Source organism: Rhodnius prolixus, unplaced genomic scaffold (assembly GCF_049639745.1).
Source record: "Rhodnius prolixus isolate KJV_2025 unplaced genomic scaffold, Rpr scaffold_8, whole genome shotgun sequence".
Taxonomy (NCBI): domain Eukaryota; kingdom Metazoa; phylum Arthropoda; class Insecta; order Hemiptera; family Reduviidae; genus Rhodnius; species Rhodnius prolixus.
This window is the reverse complement of record NW_027411593.1, coordinates 13,891,051-13,903,110: the sequence shown is the minus strand read 5'-3', so window position 1 is coordinate 13,903,110 and position 12,060 is coordinate 13,891,051. Positions and strand designations below refer to the sequence as shown.

General features: G+C 33.2%; 1 protein-coding gene across 6 annotated transcripts in view; it reads left to right on the top strand.

Moving 5' to 3' along the window:
• LOC141450919 (uncharacterized) overlaps positions 1–12,060 on the top strand; it is a 65,114-nt gene that overhangs the window by 44,987 nt on the left and 8,067 nt on the right. For 4 of the 6 annotated variants that reach the window (XM_074121836.1, XM_074121835.1, XM_074121839.1 and 1 more), the window contains one exon: positions 6,279–6,506. In XM_074121836.1, coding sequence (XP_073977937.1) covers positions 6,363–6,506 — 144 coding nt within the window. In that variant the 5' untranslated portion in view covers positions 6,279–6,362. Of the gene's footprint in view, positions 1–5,084; positions 5,269–6,278; positions 6,507–12,060 lie in introns of those variants that run through there. The other 2 variants (XM_074121838.1, XM_074121840.1) reach the window with 2 other exon arrangements.

Here is a 12,060-nt window from a genome sequence, read left to right as displayed (position 1 = left end):
TCCCTTCCGAATAATAGGATTTGTCCAAGTCTGAAAAATAGCCATTCGTTTCTGCAATCACCTCCTCGTTTGAATAAAATCTTTTTCCCGCCAGCCATTTCTTCATATTGTGGAACAAATAGTAGTCCGAGGGAGCCAAGTCTGGAGAATAGGGAAGATGTGAAACGAGTTGGAACCCTATTTCCATTAATTTTGCGACCACAACTGCTGAGGTGTGAGCTGGTGCGTTGTCGTGATGGAAAAGGACTTTTTTGTGGGCCAATTGTGGGCGTTTTTCTTGCAGCTCGGTTTTCAAACGGTCCAATAACGATGAATAATATGCACCTGTAATAGTTTTACCCTTTTCCAGATAGTCGATGAGGATTATTCCTTGCGAATCCCAAAAGACAGTCGCCATAATCTTTCCGGCCGAAGGAACGGTCTTCGCCTTTTTTGGCACAGATTCCCCCTTGGTAACCCATTGTTTAGATTGTTCTTTGGTCTCAGGAGTGTAGTGATGTATCCATGTTTCATCCACAGTGACGAAACGACGCTTAAAGTCATGCGGATTCTTCTGGAACAGCTGCAAACCGTCCTTACACGATTTCGTTTTTGGTCAAGCGTGAGCAATCGCGGCACCCATCTTGCGGATAGCTTTGTCATGTCCAAATGTTGATGCAAAATATTATGTACCCGTTCATTCGAGATGCCCACAGCACTAGCAATCTCACGCACCTTCACTCTTCTGTCATCCATCACCATATCATGGATTTTATCAATGATTTCTGGAGTAGTAACCTCAACAGGGCGCCCAGAACGTTCAGCGTCACTTGTGCCCATATGGCCACTCCGAAAATTTTGAAACCACTTATAAACTGTTCTAATCGAAGGTGCAGAGTCACCATGTTTATCAAGCTTCTCTTTAGTCTCTTGAGGCGTTTTGCCTTTCATAAAGTAGTGTTTAATCAACACACGAAATTCTTTTTCGTCCATTTTTTGAAAATCACTCGACTTCCTCGATTCAAACGAATGCCAAACACAAAGAAATAGACCGATCTGGCTGAAACTTGGTGTGTGTTCTTCCAAGAGATGCTACTAACTAAACATAACCTCGATACGCGCCAGTAGTGCTATCTCTCTGACTTTGCACGGACTTTTCAAACGACCCTCGTATTTCTTGGGCCCTCAAATTCAAGCGCCCCAACATCTGAGAAAATTTTTTTAAAAAAAAGGCATTAAAAAACTTAGCTGAAATTTTCAAACTTGATGAAAATAAGGATAAACTATGCCATCTGTTTTCTCCCATTTTGTTCAAAATTAATTGTTGCACTCCTCCAAAGAAAATATTTCAAACAAAATTAAAAGCCCATCTTAAAAGAAAATCCTTTTAACTATTTTCGAGAACAAAAAATTTTGGAAAATCCTTTTAATAAAATTACGGCTAAAGCACTTTGATCGCTAAGTTACAGTGTTCTGCGATTTTATTTTGAATCTTTCTTGGCAGGGAAGGGATTAGCTATGAGGTTAGCATACTGGACTCCCACGCGGAGGTCCCGGGTTCGAATCCAGCAGCTGACCCTTAGATTTTTTCTTCCTAGGAGCTTCTTACAGCTCACTGTCCGGTGATGGACAGTGTTGTCTGTAACGAGAGAACACTGTCCGGAGGCCGGCAGTGCACTGGAAAAAGCTCCGGGCGCTAATAACCTTAGATGTTCACGCGCCTTAATCTTAAATAAAAAAAAAATCTTTCTTGGTTTTTTGAGTTTGTAGTAAAAAAAAATCATGCATTTCTTTTGCAATTTTCTGTTCTTGCTTTTTATTAATCAAGTTCTTGAGTTTGTTAGTCGAAGTAAGATTACAAGAACTTAAAAAGCAATGTTTTTTCTTCTTTTTTTTTTTAAAAAAAAAACTGCACTGGTTAGAAAGTCTTACTATGGTCACGCAAACAGATTTGCACCTAATCAGAGTAATAAGTTCAATTTCAAAAAGACTTCATTCACCTTCTCTTAGTTTCTTTAACTCAAAATAGGTTCTGGATTTTTTTGGAATGGTGTAAGAAGCATCTTGTATCAACAATTCTTTCTATGTCCTTCTTAAATTTGGCATGATAGCTCTATAATTCTTCCAAGACAAGAATGAGAAATATAAATAAAGAAGTTTGCTTCTTTTAAATTTGTTTTTATAATCCACTATGAAAGTTTGTATTTGATTTAAAAGTATATGAATTATTAATTTAGATAGAACATTCTAAAAATGGTTAACCCCCAGCTAATTACAAAACCTGGACTGTCACCAAGATTGGCCTAATTATTGTGCAAATATATTCCAAGTGGTTTTAGGCTTTCGCTGGCTGGCTACTTCCTTCTAGGGACAACCTGATCCTTTGCCACTCAACGATTTAAAAGCCTTGCCACTAATTATTTTCTGTCCTCCGCCGTTCTGTTGTAGTTATATTATTATTATTTTTTTTTTTTTTAGATTCTTTCTTTCTGCAATGAATATAAGTTGTTTATAACTGGATTTACCATAATCCCATTTTATTCTGCAGAACGGTATGGTCTTGGCGCCCTATCTGTAATGCGAAGGTTCTCTAGAAATATCGGCTGTTCTGTACATACTCTTTCTGTACATATTGCGGTCACTTCCGGTTTTCAGTAGACTTCATGATTCCGTAAGAACCATGGTGCTTTCATCCATTACAGTGCTCCTTATTAATTGCAGTATTACTGGGCCTACGCATTCGGGGAAATTGTTAGACTTAATGGCCTTTCTTAATGACTTTAGGCTTCATTTTACGGCGTTATTTATGGTTCTATAAAAAAGGGTATGACATCTTTCAAATGGGCACATACCACATTGATAACTAAGATGGTAGAACTTGCAAACTGCTATGTAGTCTATCTGAGGCTTCCAAAAACTGCTGTTGAAGAAGAAAGATGCTAGAAACCTGTTTTAGGAGTTAGAAATTACGAAGGTTGCGGCAAAAAAAAAAGAGACATTTGGCATTAGCGAATTCAGCAAGTTAAGGCTCGCCCCATAATGGGCTGTTACGCGTAATAATTATAATTAAAATACAATTAGTGCTTAACCGACACCAATGACTGTACTAAACGAACTCTGGTTGAAGCAAAAAAATTCAAATTATACAATCTAATGAAAAGAATAAACCATTTGATGCTGTGAAAATAATAAGGTGATGGAGTAAATTATCAAATAAAGGAAATAAAATGAAAATATAAAAAACTATAAATATAAATAGATGTATAATGAAGAAATCAAACGATCTGCTTCGGGAGAGAAAAGGACAGTAGGGACACGCCCGAAGGAAGAGTTGTTCAGTCGACGGTGGGTAAAGTTCACCAGACAAGGACCTAACCAAAATCACCCTGTGACCTGACCTGAATAATTTTAATAAAATATTCGTCTTTCAGTAATAGAACCTTAAATTTTCTGCTGTTATAAGTTAGAAGTTCTTTCATTGTCAAATCATTAAATTAGCTCAGTCAAGGGTCGAAAAAGAAGCAAAAAAAGCAGGATCTTTCTGACAATTTCGTCTTATTTTTTTACCAAATTTTAACTTAATTTCTAATAACAAAAAATTATTTATTTACTTTTAAAAAAATATTTCACTTGAAATTGAGTAAAATTGTTTTCTCTACTTCTTTTTCTTTCACTCTTTTATATTTCAGTTTACAATTACTCACGAGCACACTGAACTTATAAAACATGAATATACAGGTTTCGTGACCGTAAATTGTTAAACTTAGAATTCAAGATTGGCGAGGAATTGGTCAAATAAAACAACTCGTCTTTTTACCAACGTTTCGACAAATATATTGTCTTTTTATATTGTCAGTTCTGGGCTCTTACTTTCTGTAACTCAACCAACCCGCATAGCCACTTAAGTTTCAATAATTATAAAGAATTTTTTTTTGTATTTTACTGTTTTATTTTTGTATTACTGATTTTTACTAATTTTCTATGCTATTGACTGTGTAAATTGTTTTGTATTTGTAATATCCAGGCCCTGAAGAGGACAATATATTTGTCGAAACGTTGGCAAAAAATGACGAGTTGTTTTATTTGACCGATTCCTCGCTAATCTTGAATTCTAAACTTATAAAACATGTAAAAGCACCAATATCACCATAAAATAAAAGAGAAACTCTATTTTATTTAAAAATGTTCAACTATTTAAATACTATTATGTATTTGAAAATGTATCTTACTTTGTATAAATAATAATACATTCAAAAACTAGTTGTCTACAAATGATATAAGGCTATTTTAGAGTTAAACAAAGTGAATGAAATTCTCTAAATGGCCATTAGAGGTACTAGAGATGAAAATTAAAAAAACTTTAGCACAATTTTGATTAGATAATTGTATTAACATTTAAAATTTATTTTAAAAAAACTTTTCCTATAAAATACGAGAGAGATCTCAAATAAGAGAAATCTCTGATTAAACTCGCAACTTTATTATCAACAATTTCTATTTTTAAACTAAGCAAATTTTCAAGGCATCAATTTTGAAGAAAATCAACTTTGAACTTTCTTATGAAGTCCTATTTCAAAGTACTTTGTGCTGTTAAAATGAATATAATAAAAATTAAGTAATGAAGATTTTTATATGAATTTGGCCAAAAAAGGTTGTTGCAGATTGTTGTGAAATATTTTAGTTAAAAAGATTTCTAAAAAGTATAGGCTACATTATTATATCTTTCAACTGAATTGTAAAATTGCAAATAAGTGTAATTCATGTGTAAAAGGGTGCATTCCACATTTTAAATACTTATCCCCAAATTCCAGTATTATAATCTAGAATAGGGTGAATAAAGTTGTTCAGTAGTAATCTCTTCTATTATTGTATTTACAATTTATCGATTATGAAGCTAGACTTTCTTTACTAGGTTAGGTTAATAATTAATAATATTTTATTGTCCTTTTAACCTTCTGAGTTAAATTAGCCCCAAGAGAAGTTCGTTGAACTAAGTTGATAGGTCAGCTCTATATTAAACCCTAATATTTATTATTTAATGCTTGGCAACAAAAACATATTTTTTTTTAAAGTCGAAATTAGTAAACATCTTGTCTGTTAAATGTTCATTGGTTTCTCGTAATAAGAATGAATTGTTTTTGTGATAATAAAGCATTGGTAGTATAAATAAATTTTACAAATTATCACTTCACTATTCATCGTAGGCTGAACTTTATCAAGGATCTATCTTAGATTGAGTGAATTGAAATCGAACTGGAAGTCTTTACTTCTCACAGCGTACTGCATTTGGTAATTAATCTAATAAATTCTTAAGTTGGCCACAACCATTTCTTTTATGACTTGGACAGCAGCCCTACATCTCTTTTGACTCTTTTCTCTTTTAGATCTGATCCTACTGTATCCCGCCATTGCAATAGCAGACTTTCCCATATTCTTCTACGTCTTGGCGTTTATAAAACTGTTTTGACGGTATTCTTGTGCTTGGCACTTCTCTTTTCATGTCATTTTCTCTTATTTGTGTATCTTGGGCAAATTTGTTTTACATTTTGGTGGATCTAGGCTTGTGCTTACTTATTCTAAAAGTTTGCTCCTCCTAATTAGAGCTACAACTCGCTGGCGAATCTTGGGTCTTCTCTATCAAAGTACCCCAGTTGTTCTGGTGCAATGATGCCAACATCCAGTTTCGGACATCAAGGAGAGTTCTTGCATTCTTAGGAACACCATCACTCCATCGATGATCTCAGTCTTCTACCCAATCTACGCGTGCCATATATGTATATTTTCTTTAATTACCTTATATGATATTTCCTCAGGATTCATTCTGCCTACGTGTCCTGTCCATCGAAGGCTTCCAAGTTTTAGCAAACACACCACGTCGACATCCCTGTACAAACTCCTTAGTTCCACGTTACTTCTCCGTCTCCATGTTTCGCCAATTCTCAACGATTGGCATTGCTTTTCATTTCTCAAAAATCAATTACTTTTACAAATCTAGGTATATTTTACAGGAGTTTTTTTTTTCATCTCATACATCAAGTAATCTTTCATTACTTACAGTTGGTGCCCGTGATTAATAACTTAGTTTCAATGGTCGCGTAAAGTATAGCTTTTCAAGATATGCTTAAACTGCAAAGCTTAACGTAATTTTAATGAAAAGTATTTATTAACTTACCAATTAACTTTACCAATAAATTTTCTAAATTTTATTGCCATAGTATCCTCTGCTTGCTGATTTTTGTAGTTCTGATTATCACAAAAGAAAACGCTATTGACTTTAATTTTTTTTTTTTTTTTTGTAGGGAGGTGCTGACAAACATCTGGTCGAATGGATACTTTAAGGTAACGTTTATATAATATAATAAATTGTTTAAATTTATTTGAAAATGGCGGCAACAGCGACAGCCAAAAACGAGCATGTGTTCACCACGAATTCAACATCTTCACCACCGCCTGAGATCTTGGAAACTGCAACTAATTTTGTTGATGAAGTGATCAAGGAGGCAGAAGAAATTGCAAGGAAAAAGCAGGTAAAAACTCAACTTTGTAAAAGTATTTATTTATTTTGTAGAAAATTTGGGGCTAATGAATTTGACTCATAGCTAAAATTGATCCATCCACTTTTAAACACTTTCACGGCTCAGAAAACACACATCGTACTACTTAAATCCGGTGAAAATTTCCAATAAATTCAAAAAAAGTTGATTTCAACTTTATTCTGTCGGCAATAATTAGCTCCGTCTATTAAAAACGGTAAGATCGATAACGGTATTCTACTAATTATATAGCTCAAACTTTTAAGAATCAATTATAAAATTTACGTAATACTGCTCACCACCAACATATTTTCGTAATACGCTTTAACGAACTTAGTAAACTCATTGCATTTGGAGTAGATCAATAAGTTTTAACAGAAACTTTTTCTAAAAGTAATTAAATTAAGGCTTTTTGGGTGAGTGGCAACACTGCCATGGTTTAAAGAAGCAAACTTACCTCTAAAATGTAATTTCAGTCTGCGAAATATCTCAAGACATTAAAAATATATAAGAAATTGGAAATTTGAAGAAAAATTGTTACCAGATTTCCACCCTACATTAAATATATTAAGTTTTAGCGTTTCCATTGATTTTCTTTCAACTTCGTTTAAATAAATGAAGATATTGCTTTTAACTTTTGTGCGTAATTGTAAAGTTGTTCCTTTACAGTTTCTAACCAACTTTAGGATAAAAAATAAATAAATAAAATACTGTGTACAGTTCAAGCGGTTTTAATGCTTTTCCTCAACAGGAATGGAAGATATAGAGACTTAATGTACTCACTTTCATTAATTCTGAACGAACATCTATCATTCGGCTACCCCACCGGAAATGAATGTTCCCTGGAGTTTGGGTAGAATGGTTTATAATAGAGACTTTTTCGTTTTATTTAGGATATATCAGATTCTAACGAAATTAGTTTAATCCAGAGTTCTGCAGAGTGGAGAGAGTAAGCTCACTTAAGAATACATAATGAAATCCCTGGAGTAAAGATTATAAAATGAAATATGTGAATTTTATTTAAATTTTTAAGACACGAAGTTTGTATTGTAACTACTGCCAAACATCCAACTTATTCGTCAGTTTATTAAAAGAATTTTTTTACAATTGATAGGATTTATTTTAAACTTTAAAATATAAACTAGAATTCTAAAATTTTAAATAAATTAACAAAATAATAAATGGGAAAAACGCCCTTTAAGAAAACACTTTAAGCACTTCAAGCTAAGAGTCGAATTACGTTTGAAAAATATAAATTTTGTTTCTTGGTGAAGATCGTTCTTTATTGCCGGCCATAAAATTAGTAAATAGCCCTCGGCAAAATTGTAAAATATTTTATTGAAAGGCTAAACTTCAATTGATCTCAAACTATTTATAGTTAAAGATTGTGGGGAAAAAAAAAAAAAATAGAACGTAATTTTTCTATTTGAGTTACGTACATCATCCAAATGAGATCGATTTTGAACACCCCTTTTTATTACCTAATCTGTGAACCTCAGAATTTGTATTTCTAAAAACTCCATTTCAAACACCATTGACCCAAAAAAAAAAAATGAATCATCTTATTATCAAGTAAGAGTACCAAAATAATTCCATTTACTGACAGTGAACCCTTAACAAGTGGAAGATGTTTACCTTACTACTTGTACAGAACATCAATATCGTGATTTTATTTTCGCCAATAATATCCCACTTGTGCAGGGATATTATTGAGTGGATCTTTGTTGACACAAAATGGATGTCAAAATCTTTTGCTTTTATAGTTATTGTGTACGAGAAATGGCATTAAAATATATTTGCCGAGAATTAGTTTATTTATAATTTGCACTTTCTCAGATCATAAAAACTTCTTCTCCCAAATGCCCATATAAATAGTTAAATAAATAACATTAAGGGTGTGAATAATGTTAAATAATCCTCTTTATTCAATTGAAGAACGTCAGTTGTCTACTGGGCCAATTGAATATAATTGCTTACATCCTTGCCACAGCACTAATACAACGATGGTTTACATGTCCCAAACTTAACACACTTCATTTATCGCATCTTTTCCAAAAAAAAATAATAATTGGCTTTGTAGTAGGAAATCAGGTTGAACACTACACGATTTTTTTAATCACAGATTATGAAATTAAATTTTCTTGAATCTTACAGTTTGTTTCAAAAAGTAATTATCTATTTAAGGAGTTCTAGGAGAGTATAAGACTAAGATTTAGTATACTTCCTCTACCAACTGTAAAGAATGAAAATGAGGATTGAATAAAAGTAACTTTGCCACACAATGAAATTTATATAACATTTCATTTTATATATCAAGTTTATCAAAACCAATAAATGTAAGTCCATTCAATTTTTTCAAAATTGTCAGTCAGAATTTCCAAGTTATATAACTCTTAGCGATTCATTTTTGACTCAGATTTTCTAGTATCTCAAAAACATGGATACAGTTTCACGATTTGTTTCCGATGAATGTTTTCAAAAATTGAAAACTTTCAAATTTCCCGGACGTAACAGAAAAAAAAAAAAAAAAGGCGAGCACTGATTGCATTCAAATCTGGAATTCTAGGAGTGTTGCCCAAGATATCCAGGAAGACTTTGTTTAACTGTTGCAACCTCCTTTTGATTGAAGACTTAGCATATTGCTGCTTTTGCAGAACATTATATAATACATTTCTTTTATTTGCTAATTCCTAAATCTCAGCCGAATGTTTCCCAAAACCCTTCCACCAATAAATCTAAGCCCATTCAATTTTTAAAATTGCCGATTAGTGTATTAGTATATTTTAACAACTGATTTTTTTTAAAAAAAATTACTTTATTTATCCTTTATTGAAATTTACACCTGTACCCACAGGGCACAATAAGTAAATGAGATAATTGTATGTATACAGTAACGTGGCAGACGTGAATGACGGTCATCCAGTGATGGCCGCCATTAGTCACCCCAGTTGGTCACGGGGCCAACGGCGCCTCAACCGTCTTCGAGGATTGGAGGGTAGCGAAGTTAAAGACCAAGTTTGCAGCTCTAAAGGATTGGGATGAAATGAGAGTTTTTGATGAAAATTTTTATATCAGATTTTGGCATGTTCTCGGAGATGAGTGGAATTTGGAGATATGTATGGTTTGTGTGGTTGCTAACATACGAATGGAGCGCCAACTATGCGGCGGAGTATTTTGGATTGGTGTGTTTGCAGTTGTCTATTGATGTTTGATTTTTTTTAGCTGTTCCGTAAAGTTCCGGGTCCATAAGTGCGAGAAGAGCTGTATAGAGTCGTCGTTTGTTCTGTAGTGAGAGTTTTGAGCGTTTGTCAAGTAGTCTGGCTAGAAGTTTGTATCGTTTGTTTAGTTCGGTACGTTTAAGTCTCGTCTAGGAGATCCAGGAAAGTCTCTTGTCTAGGTACATTCCAAGGTACCGCACATGGTCGGCTGGTGGGATAGGTGTGTGATGTAAGATTTCAAAATTTTGTTTTTTTTTTCGTTTAGTTATTTATTAACTTTGAATCGATGTGCTGCCATTATCCTTAGATTTTCTATTCTTAGTAGACCTCTGCAGTTCAGTGTGTGGTTGTCTTGTATAAGATGAGACAGGGGACCGCAGTAGTGCACACAAGGCCCCCAGATCAAGACAGTTGTATCTCTTTGGTATTATTAAATTATCTCGTGCAAACTGCGACCTTGTATACCTTGTATTTGGCGAGTATAAATGAATAACAAAAGATAGTAAATTAATTAACAGATAAAATTGCCTTGACTTCTTACTTATACATGGCTCCAATTTTCATTCTAAAATCAATTCTCTCATAATGAAAAAAGGTAAATGCTATTTTATGACTAGTTTAGCTGATAGATAATACATTTTCAATTACAAGGCACAAGATTGCTGTCTCGTCGCTGGGGAATTTTCTCATTTTTACTGTACCTGTTCAGTTAATAAAGCTTACAATTTTTTTTTCTAATAATACTGCGTAAAATAATTTATTTACCTAGAAAAAAAACTACATTATTTTCTTACATTCATACTTAGTACACCAGTTTCTAAAATAATACTTTATCCTGTTCTAATGTAGATTATCTTAGATGAAAACTCGTTTTCTACTGAATGCTAGGCGTTTCTATTCTTCTTTTCTATGTCAAATTCTTCTTTTGGAGTGTTCCTTCTACATCCAGGGTTCTTTGCCCTGGTCTGCCGTGGCCATCAACCAGACGATGAGTCCATTAACCAGTACAGTTTTTCTACCACACCGTTCTTATTTAAAATTTTGGAGTACCTGGTTCTTTTTGATACACCCCATTTTCCTGGATTGATTCCTCTCCCAGGAATTCAGTTCATTTTATCTAGGTCTTGTACATTATTATTTGTTTCAAAATCGTTTGGTTAATAATGATCTTAGGGTTTTTGTGGCCAGTTTTTCTTTTCTTAATGTTAGCGATAAAGCCGCATTAAACTCGGCGAAGGCATTTAGGTTAATAAAGCTTCGAAGAATCTATATTCATTGACAAATTTGGACCAATAGTCATCAAGCAGTAAGTCACCCAATCTCGTTTTAACATTATTCCTTTTAAGGTTGTCCTTGTTTATTTCTAACCCGAATATTGTCATTTCTATCTTTAAATCTCTCACAACTTTCTAAAAAAAGTAGCTGCAATATAATTTGCGACCAGTCCGCGACATAAACACTAAGAATGTACCGTGTTCTTGGTGAATACTATACAGGGTGTTTACGGAGGAGTGGTCGAAACTTAGGGAGGTGATTCAGCAGCTCAAATGCAACAAAAAATATTCTATTCACTCTGGCCCGATTCTCAATAGTGTCCAAGATATTTGCATTTTTAACTTTTCCGTCGATATTCGCGTTTTCCACCATAAAAACGGCCGTAACTTTTCTATCCTTTATCCTACAACAAATCTGCTTATTCCAAACGAAAGAGCATTAAATTTCCTATAAATTTGCTTGGTACAGAGCCTCAAAACGATTCTTATAACAATGAAATGTTTACTTGAAAGTCTAAAAATTTAAAATTTCAGAAAAAGTTGCGCATTTATTGAGCTTCAAGACCATATGGATTTTTTTTTGGTTTTTAATAAACCCTACCCCGAACAGAGAAGTGTAAATGCAGAAAACTGGGATTTTGCGTAACCGACTTTTCATTACTAATTTACTCAAATGTCAATTTTTGGAGAAGGAACAAAAAGAAAAGTAACCATTTTAGTTTTTCACAATTATTATTTAATAAAACGGAAGTAAAAAATAAAGTAGCAATAAAACACAGTGGTTGACTACAATTGTTTCTGCAACTTATTTTAATGACATAATGGAGGTTTCTTTTATCAAAGTTAATTAATAATAATTCAAAAATAAAATGGTTATTTTCTTTTTGTTCCTTCTCCAAAAATTGATTAGTTTTGAATTATTATTAATTAACTTTGATGAAAAAAATCCTCCATTATGTCGTTAAAATATGTTGCACAAACAATTGTAGTCAAGAAACTAAAAATTTGCCACAATTCTTTTCCACTTCCTTGTTTGAATAGTTCGAACGATTTTTG